Source organism: Mauremys mutica, chromosome 1 (assembly GCF_020497125.1).
Source record: "Mauremys mutica isolate MM-2020 ecotype Southern chromosome 1, ASM2049712v1, whole genome shotgun sequence".
In the NCBI taxonomy this organism is placed as follows: Eukaryota; Metazoa; Chordata; order Testudines; family Geoemydidae; genus Mauremys; species Mauremys mutica.
The window spans coordinates 196,976,752-197,000,763 of NC_059072.1; the positions used below are offsets into that span (position 1 = coordinate 196,976,752).

The 24,012-nt window shown below is 38.7% G+C and overlaps 1 protein-coding gene across 4 annotated transcripts in view; it reads left to right on the forward strand.

Moving 5' to 3' along the window:
* USP16 (ubiquitin specific peptidase 16) overlaps nucleotides 1-24,012 on the forward strand; it is a 28,768-nt gene that overhangs the window by 1,731 nt on the left and 3,025 nt on the right. For 3 of the 4 annotated variants that reach the window (XM_045002269.1, XM_045002268.1, XM_045002270.1), the window contains exons 2-14: nucleotides 825-920; nucleotides 5,148-5,326; nucleotides 5,969-6,072; nucleotides 7,936-8,039; nucleotides 13,991-14,178; nucleotides 15,909-16,001; nucleotides 16,867-17,000; nucleotides 17,394-17,481; nucleotides 18,538-18,613; nucleotides 20,083-20,174; nucleotides 20,865-20,921; nucleotides 22,327-22,500; nucleotides 23,112-23,778. In XM_045002269.1, coding sequence (XP_044858204.1) covers nucleotides 857-920; nucleotides 5,148-5,326; nucleotides 5,969-6,072; nucleotides 7,936-8,039; nucleotides 13,991-14,178; nucleotides 15,909-16,001; nucleotides 16,867-17,000; nucleotides 17,394-17,481; nucleotides 18,538-18,613; nucleotides 20,083-20,174; nucleotides 20,865-20,921; nucleotides 22,327-22,500; nucleotides 23,112-23,778 — 2,020 coding nt within the window. In that variant the 5' untranslated portion in view covers nucleotides 825-856. The remainder of the gene's footprint in view (nucleotides 1-824; nucleotides 921-5,147; nucleotides 5,327-5,968; nucleotides 6,073-7,935; nucleotides 8,040-13,990; nucleotides 14,179-15,908; nucleotides 16,002-16,866; nucleotides 17,001-17,393; nucleotides 17,482-18,537; nucleotides 18,614-20,082; nucleotides 20,175-20,864; nucleotides 20,922-22,326; nucleotides 22,501-23,111; nucleotides 23,779-24,012) is intronic. The other variant, XM_045002271.1, reaches the window with a different exon arrangement.

Sequence of the window (24,012 nt, forward strand, 5' to 3'; positions counted from 1 at the left end):
GAATTCCTTTCTATGCCAAAGGTCTGATAGCTGACCTTTCTTTGGGGGGGAGGGCTCTGAATTAAGCTATTCTTGTGCTTTTTCTCATTATATACATTAAACCATACATATAGTACCTGATTTTTTTTATGATGATGATGATTATTATTATTTAAGACCAGCATAAATGCACAGAGTTTGCTTAAGGCTCTGTCATGATGTTAGAGGCTGATGCCTCTCTAGGTCCCTTTCTAAGGGTATACTCAAACAGTTGTTCCAAATTGCATTATTTACTAGATAGTTCTATGAATACAAAAACTGAAATCTCCCAGAATTGAAGAGACATCAATGCCATAAGAAATCTGAATCTCCAGTATATTGTCAAATGCTGCTATAATAACAATTTATTTAATGTTGCTGAACAAGTCATAAAAAAAAGGAATTTCCAATAAATCAAAAGTAGAGAGTTCATTAAATAAGTAACTTCAGTATTTAAATATGATAAACTAATAATATGACAGTTGCCTCCTAAAACTTTTGTGGCCGTACTCCATTAAGGTGAGCCATAAAAAGTGTAGGGGAATTTTGCTGACAGTTTAGACCCCACTCTTACACGGACCTCTGTGCCCGTGTGGAGTCCCATAGAGCTCAGATCTGGTTGCAGAAGTGGGGTCAAAATGTGCATTAGCTGTAATGTACAGAAATATTATGAATTCATGTCCCCTTGAAATTCAGCTAATTTAAAACTAGTTAATTTGTCTGATTGCTGCTACCTTTTGTATAACCTGCAAGCAGAATCAAAATCTAGTTTTGAATTTAATATGGGCTTTTTTTCTCCCCATTAGGTTCTATGTAAGGAAAACTACAAAGCACTAATATGGGAAAGAAGCGAGCAAAGGGAAAAAACATACAGGCTGATGATGAGTCTCAGGATATTTTGGGTATGTTTCATAATAAAATATTTTCAGAGAAAGACTGTAATACTGTGGAAGAAATGTTTCATTTGTCTTGAAAGTGAGGAGCATTGAAAACCCATTAATAACCAGAAGGTATTTACAGTAGTCACTTTTACTTCTTTGAATATTTGATTGTAAAAAATGAGTTTACCCAGCTGAACCTTACGTTCTTTAGAAAACATCAGTATTGCTCCTTAAACTTGGTCGGAAATCTTTAAAATGTCAGAGATTCAGTGTTTACTGTCATACAGGTCCAATCCTGAACACCTTTTCTCAATAGTCACATTTCAATTCACATGGAAATGCCCCAGAATCCCATGAGATATTCATGGTATAAAGGGCCTGCAGAGCCAGGCCCTGTACGTGTAATGGAAAGTAGTTACACATTCTTGGTACATTTTTTTCATTTCTGGGTGGATGGGTATGCTAACAGTAACAGGGTCTGAATTAAAATGCACAATTATAAATGCGTATGGATTTCAGAGAAATTATTATTCCTTGTATTAGCAGCATCTTACTCCATCTGGCTTTGGAGGTCAATGCTGCCTCAGTCTCCTCACTGCCATCAGTCTTCCATGAACTTACAGGCTACCATAACACTTTTTTGACCTTCTGGTCAAAAGTCCGCCCCTCTTTCAGAGTAAAATGAAGTTTTGAACAAAATGAGCATAATCCTTCCTTTCAGCTTCATTACAGGATCCCAGCCCTGCTTCAAAGGTCTGTTTTCCCCAAGCTGTAGCTTTTCTTTTTGTATACTCTTCCACCAGGCTCCAAATAGTTCTTCAGTGCCCTTGTTTACCCCACTGGTGCAAGGTGTTTCCATGCACCTCTCTAAATAGTGCCATAGTTGGGGACCAAGGCCCACTTTCCCTTCCTGTCCTATAGGTTTCCACCCCGGGACCCTAATGCCATAGGCTGTCTGCCCGGAATTCCAAACTACATTGTTTCTGTTTCCCAGGGCCACTTCCTATAGTGACCTCAACCTAGTCTCCTTTGTAGTCTCTCTTTGGCCAGCTCCCATTCCCGGTCAGCTCTCCAGGAAGAAGTCATCTATGGGAAAGTCTTGCAGCCATCATCCTTTGAATATCTCTCCTTGACTGAGCTGGAGGCTTCTCTTCGTATATTGTAGCCCTGTGGGTTACATGACTGTCACTTGATCTCTGGGCCCTGAGCAGGGAGGTAGGCTAAAGTAAGATTGCCCAACTCCCTAAAAGGTGCCAGCTCACCTGTGTTATTTCTGTCTCATGGTCCAGAATGGAAGTTAACTTACAGAAAATAAGTGACGCTGGAAGTTGTCAGTAACTTAACTTTTAGTTGCATTGACTATGCAAGACTTTTGAACAAAAACATTATTTAATTTGGAATAGTTGTAGACAAACCAAAGACTAATGATGTTTTAATCTGTGCAGACAAACATCTATCCCAGGCTGTATTATTATTTAGCATTTGTATTATGGTAGCAGCCTGAATCCCCAGTCAGTACTATAATTCCAATGTGTTAGGCACTCTACATCTAGCAAGACTAAGTCAGTGCCATGAAGTTCTTACAGTCTAGGGCTATAATCCTGCCAACTGCTCCAAGGAAAGGAGAAAGATTTTAGAGCTATTATTAATTGACTTGAACAATAAAAAAAATACCAATTTTACGAAAGGTACTAGAAAATAGTTTGAATTATACAGACATTTATGTAATTTTTTTAACAAGTTACTTAAATTAATTGAAAGTATGGTAGCAAAAGAAAGCACTATAAGTATTAACTATGGATTTAGATGCTTCGTAAATAAAATTATTTCATGTAAGCAGCTTTACTGAAATATTTTTACTCTAGCTTTTATACTAGAGATAGTAAGCATTTGTTGTAAATATAAATTTAGAGCAAATAGAGAAACAAACTATGCTAAGCAGCATTAAGTACCTTAGTAACAGGCATTTGTATAAAGCCCACCACATATTTTTTCCAAACCTGTTCCTATTCAGCTCTTAAAAAAATCTTTAAATGCATTGCTTCAGTTTGCTGACTAACAGGTTATGCATAAACAGTGAGTTGTAAGCTCTTTGTACGTAAATTAAACCTCTTGTCATGTAAAAGGCAAAACCAACAGCTTCTCTTCACTCGAGCCCCAGAAATAACCAACTCGAAATAAAAAAATCAAACTCAAACAATATCCACCTCACTAGCAAATACTAGCACTCATTATATACTTATACAGCGCTTTGGTATATTTAATCCTGCATCACTGTGGTGGGATGAACTAGATCAGGGTAGTCAATAGGACCGCAGGACAAATCTGGATCACCAGACGCTTTTGAACTGATCCCAAAATCTTTTTATTTACTTATTATAATTATTGTTGTTTATTTTATTATTTTCTCTGGAGTCTGGATCTTGATTATATCTTGACCAAGAAATTTGGACCTTGACAAAAATAATTGACTACCTCTTGACTAGATGACCTCTTCTGGTCCCTTCCAGCCCTGTATTTCTATGGTTCTATGACTATATCACTTCTTCCTATCAAAGACCATCATCTCATGCCACTGACTGTAGCTCTGGCAATATGGCATAAGCAGTCTGTCAAGCCTTTAGAAATTTATAGATCAAAACCAATACCTTATACTTCATTTGGAATCTAACAGGCAAACAGCGAAGATCCTGGTGCCTTATACTTCTGCTGAAAGAAGCCTCTAAGGTTACTTCTACACTTAAAACTGTTGCTATACTCACAATAGCAACAGGATCGGTTCTCCTATTGCTGTAGATAATCCGCCTCCCCAAGAGTCAGTACCTAGGTCAAAGAATTCTTCTGTTGACTATGCTGTCTGCACTGGCGCTTAGGTTGGCATAGCTGTCTCTGTCAACAGTGTGGATTCTTCACTCCCCTGAGAAACATAGCTGTGCCAATGTAAGTTTCCAGTGTAGACCAGTCCATAGTGGCGAACGTTCTGCATCAGCTTCAGTTTCTGGGTGGATTTAAGATGTAGTTCTATGTAGAGAATGTGACAAAAATAATATCCTGCACAAATCTTACTTAACTGAATTTAATGCCTTTAGGGTCTATTGTATTAAAAATCAAATTGTGTTATTGAGGGTGTGTGCAACTTCATATGTGCTAATGTAATTCCTCCAGTTATTAGCCCTTTGACACAAACCCCCTGGAGAGGTGCGCATATATTAGCTCAAATTGGATTCTCGAGGGATCAACAGACAAAGGATTTTTGGATAAATAGCCTGATTTTAAACTGGCTCACGGCTTTCTTCCTGATTCAGAAAACAGACAGGACCCCTGGTCCATGGAAGGCCCCAATCCTTAGGGTAGGATTAGAAGGACTTGGACTATTAAGGGCCCATAAGACTGGGTACTAGTTCTGAACTGGGGTTGTTATGAACTTGTGATCATGGAACTTGTGATCCCTTTGTGGGGGTTTGAAGGACTGCTCCTGCCAGAGCACATGTTAGCGTTGTCATGATCTCTGGTATGTTTGTTAGCATGCATGCACATTCTTTTAATATGTTTTCTCTGTAATGCTTTTACCCAAAGAATAAATAAGCTTGCATAGAAAGAGTTGTGTGACAACTTATAACTGTAGCAATTACATTGTGTATCATCTCTGAGGAGAGAAGCTAAGCAGGTCTGCTTAGGCAGCCTGACTTTGTTGGTGAATTCACAGTATAATCAGGAAATTGTGCAGTCTGGAAATATCCTGGTCAGGACAGTGTGTGAGACATGTCTCCACCCAAGAGAGGTGATGGCCAGGGGAGCTGGAAGCCTGAGAGTGAGAACCCTTGTTGAACTATTGAGGGGAAATACAGATGCAGATGCCTTGAATTGTGACAGAGCACAGTGTAGTTATCTAATCTTGAAATGACAAAGGCAAAGATTATGGTGGCTAGATCTGTATCCAGAAGAAATTTGACAGTCTTATTCAGTAAATGCTATTTGGTCATATTTGAGAAATAGCTGATAGTCCAACGATATCTCCAGATCGTGAACTCTTGTAATGAAGGATGGACACACACTCTTTTTGTCAAATCTTTGCCACAGCTTCCAATTACTTCCCCTAACCTGCCATTGTCTCCTTAACTATGAAAAGGCCACTTGAGCTCATGGGCCTGTCACCTTTTTTTATGACATATAGAAGTCTGTGTCCATGTTGACTACTTGGCAAAAATGTGACTTCCTCATTTTATCTCTGTACTTTCTGTTTCATAGAACCTGTGTGCAAGCACATTCGCAAGGGATTGGAACAAGGCCATGTGAAAAAGGCATTGCTGAATGTGGAGTGGAACATTTGTCAGGACTGCAAGACAGACAATCAGAGACAAGATAAATCTGAAGAGGAAGCAGATGAAGGCCCTTCAATATGGTTATGTCTAAAATGTGGCCATAGGGTATTTCTCTTTTTTTTAATACCCTTCAGTGTTGCATAATGCAGTTAAGAAAGAGCTTCCAATTAACCCTCTAAATTTTCATTTACTGTTAAACTTGTAGCCAGATGTGGTGCTACACAAATTATTTAATATAGTTCAATCTGGCAAAAAGTGTCTGCTCTGAATTGCTACTAAAAGTATCTAGAAGCTTGGCACAAAGGCATTTAGCAGACTTAAGGACCAGACTCCATCGTGATGACTTCCACTTCTTGATAATCCAGATTATTTTGTTTGTAATAATATTTAATATTTCTATTAATATTTCTATTGCAGGATCTTATGGTATATTGTAGTAGTAATATGGCTTACTTAATTTAGAATCATGTATGCCTAATAGTTTTTTCATTTTTTAGGACTTAAAGTTGGGATTTTCAAAAGCACCTAAAGGAGTTAGGTGCCCAAATCCCATACTACTTGATATTCTTTATCTAACTAGTACCTTTTCTCTATAGAAATAAACTTCTGGAGGTATTCAGACTAATTACTTTATTTGCTTAGCTAATCGTTAGGTATTTATTAAAATTTTGTTTATAGTCTGAATTTATTTTTTTTCACTTGATAGTCCATTGGGTTTTGTGACACTTCTGGTTATCAATGTTATAGGGCTGTGGCAGAAATTCTCAAGAGCAGCATGCTTTAAAGCATTATACAACACCAAGATCAGAACCCCATTGTTTGGTTCTCAGTTTGGACAACTGGAGTGTGTGGTGAGTTCGTCAGGCAACAGTTATAAGTCATAACTGGAAGAAAATAAAAACTGAGGTGTGATTTATTTGTGTTTTGTTTGTAGACTTCTCAAAATAATACACTGAAACTTTTAGGGTATTTCCATACAAAAAACTTTTAACTTAGAGTTATGGTTGCTGAAATAATTAATAAAATCTTTTACTACAGCATTACCACAAGACTGACACTGACCAGTTAGTAAATATTGTTAACGTTTAATACATTCACTTAATGATAGTATTGACGTGAAAAATTCATGTTCACATTCCCACATCAACCTTAATGCTGTCACTCGAGACACACACTTTCAGTCTGAACATTACAAATATATGTATATCTTAGGCTACGTAATGTAATTAGTGATAAATGTTAAATCTTTCAGTCTTGTTAGAAATTAAGGTTTTAATGGTCATACTGTAATTGTGCTTTTTACATAAAGTTGCTGAGGTGATTTATACAATAACTCTAAGTTAAATATTTTGTGTGTGTAAATTTCCTTCTTTTAAAAGATAGTCTAAATTGTATGACATAGAAATATTGCACCTAGTTTATAAAGATTTTTATTACATCAGGCTTTCTGGTGTAAAAACAACTGACTTCATGAAGAATTTAAAACTGATTGGTGCAATACAGTATTTCACTATAAAGTGGATGTTTAAAACTAAAAGCCAAAAATAGATCTTCAAATCTCTTGATGTGATTGATATACAAAGGAGATGCTAAAATCTTAGATTAATCTCTTATACAGAATATAAAAAGAACTTTGCAATCGCTCTCCTCCGTTCAAAACTTTACCAAGTTTTCAAATCAGTTGACAAAAAAATAGATTCCTAAGTAGGTTGGATGAAAGACTGGATATATATATATAGATGTTCTTTCCATGCTTTGTATTGGGGATTCTAGTGGGTTAGAAAAAAGAGTTTCATTATAAACTTCCTCTGATCCCAAAAATGGGAGTCAATCCACACTTTCTTGTAATCCTGAAATCTGCTAAATGCATTTGTGCCCAACACTTTAAGAATAAGTGTACTTTATATATACTCATTTAGGATGTTTCGGTATGTCAAAGCAGTTCTGTTTGGTTACATATGTTAGTGCAAGTCTATACCAGGTAACAGGACAGGTGGTTCCTCAGAGTCAGAGTTAGGATATGTTGACAGGACAGTGTGGAGAAGATTGCATTGTTCTCCCAATGCTCTATCTGCTCTGTGGATAAATAGAATATTTCCATTTACCAGTGTGGCTTTTCTCAGTAAAATTGTGAAACACAGTGCAGTGATCTAGTGGTACACTTATTTGGTTTTTGTTCTCATAGAAATAAAAACACAACTGTATCAGCAATAAAAAAGGCAAATAAAACAAAACTATACATTAACGGACAAGCAGAATACACTTGTTCATGTCTTATTCAAACTAAATATAACAAAAAAATGTTTGGATAGAATAAACTTCAACTTTCATATCTGTATCCACTAATATTTGTAATCGTTTCCTTTGGGGCCTGATTCTTTATTTTTTTTTATTCAGGCATAACTCTCAATGAATTTGAGTTTTGCATGAGTAAGGACTGCAGGATGTCCATAAAGTCAACAGTTAGGGTTTACGCGATCCCCACCTCCCATATCACTGCCACTCTTTTTCTTTAATGAAGGTAAATTGGTATCAAAAATAGTTTTTTAAATTCCTGATTCAAGAAGATTGTTATAAAATTATAGCATTTTCAGGTGTGTATAATGGAGTAGTTCAGAAATAACTCTAGATGTTGTGATTTGATGCCATACAAATATAATTTTAACTCAGTCTTTTTTTTTATTGCACTCTTTTGGCTTCTTTTTGGGAGACAGGTGCTACTTGTGTGATAATGAAGTCCCATATAATAGTTCAAATCGATTGGGCCAACTCGTGGATTGTGTTAGAAAACAAGCTTGTGTTGATACACCAAGTACAGGTAGGTACCTATAAGGTATATAGTACACTGAAAGCGCCTTGAGCCCAGCAGGCACTGCTGTAAATCAAGACACTACAATATCAATTGTGGGGTTTAGATGTTCGGAAAGGGGGGCAGGATTTCACCTAATGTTTCTAAACCTTTTCAAAAGGAAAATATGGGGACAGAAAAACTTCCTTATGGAGTCAGAATGTTATTCTAAGAGTATGTGTCATGTGGATTCCACTGTAGGGGCACAAGATGCACATGAGATGAGATTATGTGAAGAGTAGCATCCGTGCCTGTGCTGTGCTGTGCATGTCCCCATGGGGGACCTCCCTGAGGTCATAAAGAGCAAGGTGGCTGCAACTATATGTCAGTTCTCTTTTATTGCCCATAGCAGCAAGGAGTGTCTGCACCCTGTCCCTTAGTGGAATTTCCCCCTCCTTGCAATTTTTCTCTAGGTAGGGGAATTTCCCAACAAATTCCCCCCCTTTTTTATTTAGTTTTATTATTTTTTTTAAATTTAACTTCTCAGCACTTTGCACCATTACCTTAATCTAAATCAGGGGTCTCAAACATGCGTCCCGCGGGCCGCATGCGGCCCTCGGAGCTCTTCCCTGCGGCCCGCGGAGCTCCCCCAGTTACTTCCTGTCGCCGCCAAACTCCCCTCACCCCCGCCTCCCTCCCCGAGTTATTTTCTGTGCCTAAGCTCCCCGCGCGCTGCTCCCCAATGTTTGGGGTCGGGTCTCTCCCCTGGCCCCACCTGCCGCCCCCACGCGCCTCCCCCCATTGTCTCCCGGCCCCCACTTGCTGCCCCCTCACCGCCCGGGAGCTCACGCTGACTCCACTCCTCCGCTATGCCGGCTTCCGGCATCACCTGCTGCCGCAGGGTCCTAGCGCCCCCCTGCACTAGGGCCAGGGCAAGCTGCCCTTCCCCTGCACTTCTGCCCTAGTCCTGAGACTCTCCAATGCCCCGAGCCTCTCCAATGCCTCAAACCCCTCACCCTCAGCCCCAAAGCCCTCACCCCTGCACCCCCTCCTATCCCCAAACTCCGTCCCAAAGCCTGCACCCCCACCCCCTGCCGCAGCCTGGAGCCTGCACCGAGCACAGAGCCTGCACTCCAGACCCCCTCCCCCACCCAAACTCCAGCCCAGGGCCTGTACTCCAGACCCCCTCCCCCACCCAAACTCCCTCCCAGAGCCTTAGGCAGTAAATCTAAGTGCGTGTTTTGTCCTTTGAGTGAGGTGCATTACTGAGTGTATATATTTATTAAAACTGCTTGGAAATGACTTCGTCAAAAAAAAGAACACTCATGGAAGAAAAGAGAGTTTTCCAAGACAAATGGGAGAATTTATATTTTTTTCACAGAGGTAAAAGATAAAATTCAATGCCTTATTTGTCAGCAAACGATTGCTGTTCCCAAGGAGTATAACGTGCGTCGGCACTATGACACGATGCACCGTGAAAAATATGATGCATTCACCGGAAAAATCCGAGAGGAAAAAGTTCAGCAACTTAAAGCAGCATTTGCCAAGCAAAGAAATTTATTTTCAGGGATTAACAAGTCTAGCGAAGATTCAGTAAGAGCAAGTTTTGTGATAAGCGAAATGATAGCTAAATCATCGCGACCTTTTACAGAAGGCTTATTCATAAAAGAATGTCTTATGAAGGCCAGTGAAATTTTATGTCCTGATAGGAAGAAAGTTTTTGAAGGCATAAGCTTGTCTGCAAATACAGTTGCCTGCAGGATAACGGATTTAGCTGATAATGTGCAAAAACAATTGATTCAAATGGCAAAAGACTTTGAAGTATTTTCAATTGCTCTTGATGAGAGTACAGATGTATCAGATACCGCACAGTGTGCAGTGTTCATTAGAGGTGTGGACTGCAATTTGAATATAACTGAAGAATTGCTAGACTTAATGCCACTGAAGGGTACCACAATGGGACGTGACATATTTCAAGGATTGAAAGAGTGCATTGAAAAAGCTGCGCTGTCATGGAACAAACTCGTATCTTTGGCTACGGACGGTGCGCCATCAATGTGCTCTGAAAACATTGGTGTGGTTGGATTATTGAAGACCAAACTGAACAGCCTCAATATACCAGGAATTAGCTTCACCAGTATACATTGTATTTTGCACCAAGAAGCCCTGTGTAGTAAAAGTCTACAAATGAAAGAAGTTATGGATGTAGTTGTTAAAACTGTTAATTTTATACGTGCACGAGGGCTGAATCACAGACAGTTCACTTCTTTTCTAGCAAGTATGGACAGTGAATATGGGGAACTTCTGTATCACACTCAAGTTAGATGGCTGAGTCGTGGAAATGTTTTGAAGTGTTTTTTTGCACTTAAAGAGGAGATTGATTCCTTCATGAAAATGAAAAACAAGGAGGTTCCACAGCTTGCTGATTCCACTTTTATCTGCAACCTTGCTTTTCTACCAGATGTAACTGATCACCTGAATGCACTGAACTTGAAACTTCAGGGTAGAAAACAGGTGATAACACAGATGTATGACAGTATTAAGTCATTCAAAGTCAAGCTTACTTTAGGGGGGAAACAGCTGACTGCTGGCAATTTGGTCCATTTCTCAACTCTGAATTCCTTAGGAAAAGTTGAACCCAAATCCTTGAAAAAATATGCAGAGATCATTTCTAACTTACACAAACAGTTTAATGTGCGGTTTAAAGATTTCAAGGCACTTGAACCACATTTTCAACTTTTTTCATCACCATTTGCTGTTGAAATTGACAATGTTGCAGAGGAAATGCAGATGGAGTTAGTGGAGCTTCAGTGTGACACGATTTTGAAGCAGAAGTATACAGATATTGGAATTCCAGAATTCTACAGGTTTCTTTCACAAGAAAGATTTCCCATGTTATTCTCTGCTTCTGCAAGGATAATGGCAATGTTTGGAAGTACATATATATGTGAACAGTTTTTCTCTTCCATGAAGATTAACAAATCTGTGTTAAGGTCAAGGCTCACTGATGAACATTTGCAAGCAACACTGAGATTGGTTTAGTCTCAGGATATCAAACCTAATATTGATGCTCTGGTTGATGCAAAACGCTGCCAGCTAAGTGGCCAAAAATGAAATGACTGTCAAAATTAGCACTGACGTTTCACATTACAGTTAAAGAAGTTAATAAAAAAGTTAATAAATTGACTTTTAATAGCATACTATATTTTAATACTATACTACTATATTACTCTTCATTTTTTTTTCTGCCTACCTCCAGGCGCTTCCCGCCACCAAGCCGCCAAACAGCTGTTGGTGGCGCTTAGCACTTTCCAGGAGGGAGGCGGGGGAGCGGGGAGCCGCGCGCTTAGGGGAGGAGGTGGAGAAGAGACAGGGCAGGGGCGGGGCCTCATGGAAGGGGTGGATTGGGGGTGGGGCCAGGGGCAGCAAGGGGGCGTGTCAGTGTTGCGGCCCTCGGGCCAATGCACTAGTCCTCATGCGGCCCTCAGGGTCATTTGAGTTTGAGACCCCTGATCTAAATAGACAGATTCAAAGCTGACCCTCCTTATGTAGTATTCTACAGAGAGAAGGTGGTGTTGAGAGCGCATCCCAAATTTATTTCCAAAGTTGTCAGATTTCCATTTTAAGTGGAAATCTTTTAATCTCCTCGTTTTCTTTCCAAATCCCTATTCTTCTCCAGGGGATAAGAAACTTTACACCTTGGATGTCCTAGGTTCTTGCTATATTATCTTGATAGGCCAAAGTCCTTTGGACAGTCTCCCTGTCTTTGTTGCCATAAGTAACACTTCTAAGGGGCAAGCCGTTTCTTCCCAGCGAATATCTAAATAGATTACCTAGTGTATTTCACCCTATCACATGCTACTACACCCCTTCCTCCAAATACCAAAGCTCATTCTACTAGAGCACAGGCTCCCTTCGCTGCATGCTTTACATGGATCCCCATTGACGTTTGCAGGGCAGCTACACAAAGTAATCCCATTGCTGTATTAAATACTATACCTTTGACCTGGCCACAAGATCATACACCAAATTTTGAAGGCCACTGTTTAGTTACTGGCAGTTAGGACTCCAGAATGGGGCACTGCTTATCGGCCACCTAGAGTGGAATCCACACAAGAGTCCTATTCAAAGAAAAAGCCATTACTTGCCTTATAGTAACTGGTTCTTCTAGATGTCATGCTTCTGGATCCCAGACCTCTATTCATATTTTTTCAGAGTCCCCTTTACCTGAGATTTTGAATTAGCACAGAAACTAAGAGATGGTTGTGGCTGCTTTGCCCTTTATGTCCATGGTTGAGGGATGGGGAGGCATAGAGGCATTGCTATTCTAATTTTGTGCAAGGAGCATGCACATCTAAAATGGGATGACAGCATCTCTAAGAACTAGGTACTATAAGGTAAGTAACCGTTTTTTCTAGGTGATTACAACTGAATACAACTTTCCCTGAATTAGTAATGTCAATCCATTTCCTAGCAGACAAGTTGTAAAAATCATCACAACTGGCAGTTTTAGCAGAAAAACTGAGGATTCAGTGGGCTCTATGACTGAACTCCACTTTCACCTCTAAAAGTCGTCCCTACAGATCAGAAATGAAGTGTGTTCCCTGGGCCATATTTTATCTGTCCTTTGAACTATGTGGTTGAAACCATAACTGAAGTGTTCCTATTAACGTTGCTTTGTTTCAAATTACATTTATAGCCTTAGTCCACACTAGTTAAGATTTAAATTCCACCTCTCTTCACTTTGCTAGGCAGTGAAATGTGTCAAATAATCTTTCCACTAGGTGAGGAACAGACAGGTAGCTCCACTGACTTCTGGGACAGACATCCTTAATTGTGATTATTGATGCATACAAATTATTGCTAAGAAACAAGGCTAACATTTGTTAAGAAAACTGCAGTTAGTGGATAAGAGTTAACATGATCCGAGAGAGATGTATTTGAGCAGCTCAACCAACATAACCAACTTAAAGTGACTGATCTTAGCTAGGAATGAGAAGGCACAACATTTTTTAAGGAATCTTGGAAACCTGATTTACAAGTAGGAAAATAATCTCCATTACTTTATCAGTTTCCATACTAGTCTGGAATAATGAGGCCAAATCCTGATCCTGCTGAAGTCAGTGGGTGCTTTGCCATTGGCTTTAATGGGATCAGGAATTTGCTCACGAGCTCTAACTTGGTGTACAAAAGTGAGAAACATGGAGGGAATCTGGGACCACTGCATTCAACGTGAACCTGAGTCATTGTGAGGGTTGTTACGCTGAAGAAGACGATGCAGTCATATTGTATCTGAATGTCTTGCCTAGCGAGAGCTCCATCAAGAGAAGACTGTGGCAGCTATTTAGCAGGTGTTTTGGATGGGATTTGTACTCAACTTCCCCAGGAACTCCCTATTCAAACTACCTAGGAGCATCTTTCAGTGATACACATGAATTTCAGGAGAAGATCCTCAAGATACAGATGTCACTTAAATAAAAGCTCGCTCGCTCTCTAACACCATCTTTCTTGGTTATAAAAGCAAGTGGCATTTGAACACTTACAGGAGAGTTCTGTTCCACATACTTCTTTGTAGGTTGTAGCTGCTGTTTCATGTGCAGCATGATCTTAGATGCTATAATGGTGGGTGCTGTAGAAAATGCTATGGTAGAATGACTTTTGACTCCACAGATATGGAATTGCCACGAACACACATTAAATTTAAAGGTATATGTCTGCTAAATGACAGTATTCAACTGATGATTATATTAAACAGCACAGTTTAGTCTTGTTAAATTATGATGTGCAAGAAGTGACCTCAAAACCTAACATTGAAATGTTATATTTGAAATGTGACTCTTGAATGGCATGGGTTTAAAATTTAACCCTTGTAATTTTCTACTGCTGTCTTCAAAGATGGAGCATTTTTCCAGGTCTGCTACAAAATATTATGTTTCCAACTCACCCCAGGTACCTAACATTTTTCTTTTTTTGTATTTCAGTGTCAAAAGATCAAGAAAACAAAGAATTTGAAAATAAAAAAGTAGAAAAAGAAAACCAAAATGAGCAGGAGAAGGGAAAAAAGGAGGGCATGATCAAAGAAGACAATTCTTCAAATACCAATGCAGCAGTGACTGTGAAAGGACTTAGTAACTTGGGGAATACATGTTTCTTTAATGCTGTTATGCAGGTACACTAAATATTGTTGTAACCACTTCAGATTCAGATTTTTAATGTTGTATTGTAGTAGCCCCAAAAGGACCTAAAATAGGTCAGGGCCTAATGTGGTAGGTGCTGTAGAAGCATGCAGACATGATCCCTGCCCTAAAGAACTTGCAGTCTAATTGGAGACCAAACAGAACAAGTCAGTTGTAGAAGGTAAAAAATGAAAGGATCGGGGAGGGGAACAGAGGGTGATGGTTAATGAAAGTAAATGGGGTAAAATCAGTACTTGATCCTGCTAGTGAAGGCAGGGGGCTGGACTAGATGACCTTTCAAGGTCCCTTCCAGTTCTAGGAGATAATAATAATTGGAGATATACCTAAAACCATATAGTTACTTAGGTTAGCTATTGAGCAACATGATTTTCAAATTATAAGACTGCTTTTTCTTAACTCTCCTATACCTGATGTCTACAGTACCTAGCTATCACCTGTAGGCAGCCCAGCAGAAATAGGTCTTGAGGGAAAGGTGATATTCCTGTTCCACGTGGAAGCAAGTGGTCATTTGTGGGAAAAGCAGACAAATTGGCATTCAAGGCTGGTAATGTGTAGTGTTTGGGAGAGAGGAACAACACAATAATAGCAGATAACTAAAGGGGAACAGGTGCAGAATTGTGAATGGTCCTCATGGTGAGAATGAGAAGCTTGAATTTGATAATGGTGAATAGGAAGCCAAAACAGGGACGCAGAAAGGTGGGGATGCGACCAGAACATCCTCTTGAATGGACTTGGCGGGGGGGGCAGAGGAAGTGTAATTTGTGTCAGTGAGGTCAGAAAGGAGGTAGCAGTAGTAATGGAAGATGAGGGCCTGAACTAGGGTTCTAGCAGTGTAACAATAACTTAATCCATAGCTGCTCTCCTATAGTGGTTTTCATTAGCATATCTCAAAGTGCCTTTCAGAGGGAAGTAAGCATTATTATCCCCATTTTATAACTGAGCCACAGATGCAAAGTGACGTACCCAAGGTCATTCAGCAGGCTAGTGACAGCGAGGAATAGAACCCAGGTCTCTTGTGTCCCAGTCCAGTGCTCTAGCCAGTAAGCGACACTACCTTGCTCACTAGCCCACATTTGGAACTGTTATGAAGTGGGAGGATTTGGATACTGTCTGGATGTGAGAGGCGAGAAAGGCAGGAGTCAGATACGCCCCCCATTTTACACACCTGAGTGACAAACAGAATGATGGTGCTGGAAGGACGTGGAGAGCTGGGCAGGGAGTTTTGGCCATATGAAGTTAAAATGCGTGATGATAAATCTTGGATGAGATGTGCAGAAACACGTTGGGAGTGGAAAGGCAGACTTGTGAGTGAGTGGTACAAACTGTTTGCTGTGTTATATTTATTACACTTTTATAATGACTCATCTGTTTTGCCTATAATACTATGAACTGTAGACTGTAACTCAGGGTACAGAGATTAAGGAAATAACTGAAAATGATTGGTGCTAACTCTTTCAAATGTTAAATGTTTTAAACAAGAAGTCGTTAATTAATATTCTTATAATACCTTTAGAGTTCTCAGTGAAAATAACCCCACTTTCTCAAACTTCCTACAGTTGTATCCAATGTGGTAGTTTGCACTCAGCTTCTAGGTGTTGAAGAATAATGTTGTAACCACTACATTACACACTGCATTCATTGCAACAGTAGTTGATTTTTCCTAATTACCAGACTTTAATTTGATTTTTTTGATCTCTTACAGAATTTATCACAGACACCAGTTCTGAGAGAGCTGTTGAAGGAGGTTAAAATGCCTGGAACAACAGTTAACATTGAGCCACCGGAATTTTCAACAGTATGTACGCTGTAGTTTATAAAGTAATTTTTTAGGTGCATTAAAAAACCAGTCAGTTGGTTTTTTTGGGTTTTGAGGAAATTTTAAGGAAAAACGTTAAGTCCTGTCTCTGTTAAAATCAATGGGAGTTTTGCCATTGACTTCAGTGGAGTCAGGAATTCACCCAAGATGTACAGTTAAGTGGCAGATTTAATATTCTGAATATTGTAAATTCATAGAAGTATTTCCATTACAATGAAATTCCTATCACATTAAAAAAATTATTCTTGTAACTTTGGCATCGGTGAGGTCTGGTCAGACGCCACTTTCAATCAAATTTTAAAATGTGCAAAGGAAAGGAAGGATAATCGCTGCCCTTTGATGTGATCCTGCTATTCTTTCAGCCTGGGGACTCGGGAGCTGAATTTAATTTTTAAAAATTAAAATGAAAGCTAAGGAAATCCCCAGAAACTTAACTTTGATAGTGTACATTTCATTAACTTGAGGGTATGTTTGGGTTATTTTGTGCATTGCAAAACAGGAATAAACACAAAAATGGTGCCATTTAAAAAAAAATGAGAAAAATAGAACATTCAGATTGAAATTAAACAATAAATTATCCTTAGTGTGCTGAGTCTAAGGATACTGTGTAATGAGGAAATGTTCTCCAACCATTTCTGCCTTATGTAAACTTATTCCCTATCGTTTCATTTAGAAAATCAGAGAATTAGGTTTTTACTAAATGTTGTTTTATAATGGATCATATTTCAGGAAGTTAAAACAAGTGTTCAGTTTTTCTAATATTGAGCTAATTTCAAATGAATCCATAGCTCTGACTGAATTAAGAATGCAAAACAAAACTTGATTTTTGTTTTTGTTGTTTAAGAAGGAACCTCTGGCGATAAAACTTGAGCAGCCTGGGCCGCTTACATTAGCTATGTGCCAGTTCCTTTCAGAGATGCAAGAGACAAAAAAGGGAACTGTCACTCCTAAAGAACTCTTTGCTCAGGTTTGTAAAAAGTGAGTATATCTGCACATAATGTATTGTAATAATGACTGAGAGAATATTGTAACATTGGATTATATAGTAGTAGGGCAGTTTTTACTATTAACAAAAAATGTTTTCATTTGTCTCTCATTGTGCATGTGCCAGCAGAAGTTCAGATGGTATCTATAAACTTTTCAAAGACATTGGTGTAGACTAAAATAGAAATGAGTTAAAGTGAAATGAAAGAAGCATATAAAATGAGACTTTCTACCCTCTCAGCTTCATATTTTTCAGAAGTTCCCATATACCTACAGGTATCTGTTTCATCAACACTTGAGATTTGTTTCTGTCTTCTGTGGACAAGTTGAAAATAATTCACATTTTAATTTTATATATATATTATAATTCTCATTCCGTTTAAACAGAGCAATACGGTTTAAAGGTTACCAGCAGCAAGACAGCCAGGAATTGCTTCGTTATTTACTGGATGGGATGAGGGCAGAAGAGATCCAAGTAAGTTCTTATTTCATTGTAGTATATAACAATGTGGGTGTTTGTCTAAGTATACTGATTTTAGTGCTTTGTTAGAGTAAACCTTATTCTTAATGTCTTTTATTATTGTTAGGTGTATTGTAACAGTTTTAAGTTTTAGTCCTTTTCGTTAGGTCTGCAAAGAATTTTTAGACCTCATCCCAACTAATACTGAACTGACTTGTCCACATTGTCATTTGCATGATTGTGTGATCAGTGTTAGGATTTTTGAGGCGGGCTAGTTAGAGGATTTCTTTATTCTCTCTCTTCCCAAACAGTCATCCATAAAAGGAGGCTGTTTAGGCTACCAGCTGCAGTCTGCTATGATAGAGGAAGGGAGTCCAGCTGCTTGTTCTTGGACTTGGCCATAGCTGTGACTGCTTAGAGGGGAAAACAAGTCAATGAATATTGTTCTCTAGATAAAATGGTGGTCCTGGAGGGGCGCACTCTGGTGAATTTTCTGTCTTTTGTTGATGGTATACTAATAGAATCAAGAGTACTAAACAGTGGGGCCCAGTTCTGCCCATGTTGAAAGCAATGGGCTAATATGAACATAACAAGAACTTGAAATAGGTGTCTGACGTCCCTGTAAATAATAATAAGTTGCTGGCCTCATATTGCTGTAGAAGCACCTTGAAAAGCAATTGGTTTGGAAGGTGGGTGGTCGTCGCTAGAGTTTTATAAAACAAAATATTTGTTTTAGTAGGGTGAGGGATCCTTGCGGAGGATTTATGGTTTGTTTGCATCAGGGCTTACTTGGGAGACTGTTTATTTCTTGGACTTCCTACTAAATATATTAACCAAAACACCTGGAAATGGCTTTAAAAAAGCCCAAATGTAGGGAATAGTCCATGTTTCTGCAGAGTGCAAACAGTCTTGTTACTTTCCTAGTATGGGGGTTAAAGTTTATTAAGCTTAATTATTTTTAATTGGTGAAGATGGAATTCTATCCAACTGAAATGCTTAACTGAACACGCATTTAGGAAACAATGTTTTGTAAAGTCTTATGATGGAATATTTATTTATTCTAACTTTCAGCGAGTAAGTGTTGGAATATTTAAAGCATTGAATGACTCTGACCAAAAAAATGAAGAGCTAAAAAAGAAAATTAAAGGTAAAATAACAGTTTAAAATTATTTTTGATAATTGAAACCTGGACAATGCATTACTCATGCATTTTTTTAAATATTTTCAAATGTAATTTAGTTGCATGATTTAACACACATTTTCTAAATTAACATATTGTCTGGAGCAGTGGTTCTTGAAACCAGTCCGCCAATTATTCAGGGAAAGCCCCTGGCAGGCCGGGATGGTTTGTTTAACTGCCACGTCCGCAGATTCGGCCGATCGCGGTTTCCATTGGCTGCTGTTTGCCGCGCCAGGCCAATGGGGCCTGCGGGAAGGGATGCCAGCACATTCCTCGTCCCACGCTGCTTCCCACAGCCCCCATTGGCCTAGAACGGTGAACTGCGGCCAGTCATAGCTGCGATTGGCCGAACCTGCAGGTGCGGCAGGTAAACAAATCGGCCCAGCCCGCCAGGGGCTTTCCCTGAACAAGCAGCAGACTGGCTTTGAGAACCACTGCTCTAGAGTATCAAGCCTAAAAATTATGCTTATGCTATTCATTCAAAGGGACCACTGACTTCAGTAGGAGCACTATCATGGGTAAAATAAGCAAGATTTGACCCTATCTTCATTATGCATTACATGATCTCTGGATGATCAGACACTATATAACAAACTGAAATCTCAAAGTACTTAAATTGATTACAGCTGGGCATATCGAACCCTCCCAATGAAATTCTGCTACCACTGTGGTGTATATTTTTGAGCATGGCAACAATACACACTAGCAAGGAGAGGAGGTGAAGTATCATTTACCTAATTCAAAATCCCAACCACCTAGGATTTCCTTCTTAGTTCCCCAAATAAGTGCTGACTGGCTCCATTTTGTTTTTAATTTGAGATTTGTTAGGATTGCAGTTTGACTTGAGATGGTTCCTAGATTATTTTAAAACCTTGAAAAAAAAATTTTAAACCTTGTGCTGTATGAATTGTGAGAAGGTAGGGCGGGAAAGAGATGCAGCTGAGAAATGTTATAAAGATGCTTATTTAATTTAAACAATTTAAACCTATTTTTCTAACAGCCTCTATCCTTCTCTCTTTCTCTCTACCTTCGTGCCACCGTGTTTCCCCCTCCCCCTATCCTCCAAAATCTGTGAAGCTTGTTTTTTTTTCTCTAGGAAAACAAACACAAAGCACAACAAATGCAAACCATAGACTTTACACTGCAATCTCCCTGTTTACACACAGCTTAACATCAAATCAAAGCAGTCACTGTCCCTAGCCTCTGTTCGTCAGAGGATGGAGATGGATGGCAGGAGAGAGATCACTTGATCGTTGCCTTTTAGGTTCACACCCTCAGGGGCACCTGGCATTGGCCACTGTCGGTAGACAGATACTGGGCTAGATGGACCTTTGGTCTGACCTGGTACGGCCTTTCTTATGTTCTTATGTAGTCACTAATGTACAGATGAAGTTATTGTTTATGACATATATTTGAATGAATTCTCTGATTTTCAGAGTATGAAAAGAAAAAGGCAGTACCAACCTTTGTGGACAGAATTTTTGGTGGAGAATTATCTAGTACAATCATGTGTGAGGAGTGCAGAACGGTATGTAGACGGTCTGCTTGGTATACTTTAAAACACTGTGTATAAGACTTGTGCACAGAAGAAACAAGTAGTAATATACGTAGAAATAAGATGTATGAGATAGGAGTTTATTAAATGAAGGAAACTAGGCGGCAGGAGCTGCAAGTTTCTCAAAAGGTAAAATTTGACAGAAATATCTCTTCACCTGTGCTGCAAATCTCATCTGTTCTCCCGGGACTTGATGCGGGGATGAGAACTGAATGCTTGGAGAGGATTGCGGGGATGCTTCTCTTAATTCTGAAAAATTGCAGGGATCCTGAGTTACGAGATTTAGTAGGGATGTTGGTTTTGGTTCATGGGTTCCTGTTTTGTAAATATAAATATAAACAGTCATAATTTGTATGTGCAAGTAAGAGCATGCATTGGGTGCTATCCCAGAAACAGGCAAAAGAGAAGGGAAACAAATGGCAAAGATGCTAAATTCAAAAAATTGTAAGGCAGGACTTTTTTTTTTTTAAAGTGCCTAAAGTTAAGAGCTTAAGTCCATAGGTAGGCGTGTTAATAAAGGACTAAAGTTCAAGAAATGGTGAGCCGTTCTCCCCTGCCCCATTACATCCACAGCGGAGTGCTAGCTTCTAATTTGTGTTTAAACTTCTAACTAATAAAAACAAAGTTTCTCTAATTATATTAAGTAAAATCTGTTTGCTTAAGGTGTCCTTGGTCCATGAGTCTTTCCTTGATTTGTCACTGCCTGTGTTAGATGATCAGGTAAGAATCAGAGGTATTTTTTTTTTTAATATATATTCGTTTTGGTGTGCAGTTCTGTTAGCTGGATCTTAGAGAGGAAATTTTTAAAAAGTACGTAATTTCAAAAGGTGCTTATCTTCAATAATCTTACCTAATAAAGTTGCACAATAAAATGATAGAGAATAACAATGCATTTCCTTAAGATAAGTTCTACAGGTTGTGGCTACACAAGCCCTCTTTGAAAATTATCTGATGGTTGGAAATGCTACTGTAGGCAGGGCATTGGTGATTTTACTGCCATGTCTGCTAATCTTCCTGTCATTAGTTAGTGCCTTGGTCAGAAAAAATCTGCTAAGCTGAAAGGCTGGCTGACTTGTAAAGAATGTTATCTCAGGTAAGCATTTAGGCATTCTTCAGTGATATGAGTCTAAAATTTAAATAGATCTCATGATATTAATGTGTCAATAGCCAGACTTTCCTGAGTCAAATTAGATGGCTCTTCAAATATTAAGTTCCTGTCTATTTACTGCACTGGGGACAGTAATGGAGGCTTCCTATCTAATATTGATACTCAGAGCCTTATCATATACTCTCAAGGTGAAGAGACATATGGTTAGAGCACTTACTTAACTGATCAATCTAAAAATAGTTTACCTGTTTTAGATTTATATCTGTTTCATTTTTGCCATCGGCGCACACATTATATCTCCTTTCATCTTCAAAACATATATAAGTAGTACTACACTTAAAAAAAAAACAAAACCCCACAACACTAAGGGAAGAAACTTTTAAAAACACATATTTCATCCAAAAGATGTTTTGATAAAATGTTCCTGCATTGACTGGCCTTTTTTTCATATTAATAGAAGCAAATAGAGCACCTGATCCTGCAAACACTTACTACCTATTTATTGAAGTTACTCTAAACTATCTAAAATATTTAGTATCTTCTGTGGATTCAGTGAGATTAATATCAGTAAACCTGAATGTTAAGTTCCATCTTTAAATGTTTATGGCTTGGTTCTGCCATCCTGAGTCACAATGAGTAGTATTGTACTCTGCAAGCATAGATTTCAGTGGGGTTGCTTGTGGAGTAACGTACTACCCAGTAAGAGTAAGAGCAGCGAAATCAGTGTGTGTGTGTGTGTGTGTGTGTGTGTGTGTGTGTGTGTGTGTGAGAGAGTGGGAATGTTTTGTTACAATACCTAAAAAGTCAGCAGCTTAATTTTAAAGTTCTTGGTAATATGCCAGTCTCTCTGCAATTTTTTTTTGTGGGGGTTGAGGGGGAATATTGTTTTTGTTATGTTATTTTGAAAAAAACCCACAACTGATATTAAATTAAATCTTTAATCTGAAGTCTTTGTCCTTGAAACTATGCTGGTGGTACGATGTTTATTTGTTTGATCAAATCTGTTTTGATTTTTAGAGTGTTAAGAAAAGTTCAAATGAGAAAAATGTTAAAAAGATGAAGGAAAAAGAGGATGAAGATGATGAAGAGGATGAAGACAATGACAGTTATATGAAGGAAAGGGGTGATAATCCTGGTGCAAGTAAGCACCTGCAGAAGAAAGCAAAGAAGCAGGCCAAGAAGCAAGCCAAGGTTGGTTATGATGCAAAAATAAACATTAAGCACTTTCACCCTGGGCGTAAGATAAAATGCTAGACTTTTTGTTTAGTCCACTTTGTGTAGGATGATCATTTGCAAGGGGACAACTAACAATTTCTCCCCACTCAAGTGCAAAGCTTACAGGATCAGTTATCTTATTTTACCTGTTGTGAAGTTGCATTAGGAAAGCAGGCAACAGAAAATAAATACAACAGCATTAACATACACCAGAAGGCTTTTCTCTTGTCAGTGACTGCAAGAGAAGCACTTAGATGGTTCTGGAGGAATATAGGCAAGAAAAAACATTTTGGGGACATAAAAGAAATTCAGATTTGGATTGCAGGATGGGTATTCTAATTGGAAGTGTGGGAGGACTGCATCTGAGAAGTTGAGTGAGAGTGATACTGGCCATAATCATTTTGAGTTGATGCCCTCTGATTGTTATGATCGCTAAATTAGATCATTCCCTCTTTAAATGGCAACTCCCATTGCTTGAAGTAATAAGGGATTTCCAAAATAAATGGTGCATAGCAGATAAAAATACAGCAACTTTTTCTTTGCTTTTATACAATATTGTACAGTACACTGCATATTTTTATTTGTAGAACCAGCGTCGGCAGCAAAAAATTCAAGGAAAGGTGCTTCAGATAACCAGTGTATGTTCTATGGAACAATCTGAAGAAAATGTGAAGGAAGATAAAGAAACAAAGGGAGAAATAAACTCTGAAGTCGCTGACCTGAAAAAAAAGGAGGAATCTTCCAGTCAGTGTGAAGAACTTTGCTTAAATCAGGAAGATTTAAATGATCAAGAGAATAGTTCAGATGTACATAGTGCCCATGAAAGTATAAAAAGTCCAGAACAAGAATATGAAGATAATGAAACCAATATGGATGTTGCTATGAAAGGCTTAGTTTCTACTACTGAGTGTATTAGTGGACTTGACAATCTATCTGTTAAAGAAGATTATCATGGGGAAGAGGAGGAACTTGCTACTAACTTAGAAAAAATACACTTAGATGATGTTACTGACTCTGATATGGATATCTTGGATGACCTTCCTATGGCTGAGTTAAAGACATATGAGGTGGTGAATGAGGACCCAGAAACAGCATTTTGTACTCTTTCAAACAGGGAAGACCTAAACATAGAAGAAGGTTCAATCCTTCATTGTTTATATCAGTTCACTCGTAATGAGAAACTCAGTGAGATCAATAAATTGCTCTGTGATGTATGTACACAAAGACATTATGGACCAAAGACTAGTGGAAAAAGTATGCCAATTAAGTTTTACATACAAACTAGAAAACCAACTCTTAATCTGTCCATATCCGCTATCTTTATTTCTTTGCTTGTTTTTAAACAGGTTTGCATGGGTAGTTTCTCTTGTATCTGTTGATACCCAGTATTTAACGGCCAGACTGAACCCCTTACTCCTATTAGTGAGCACTTACTCATGAGTAGCCCTGTTGTCTTCAACGGAACTACTTGTAAGTTTCCACCAGTAT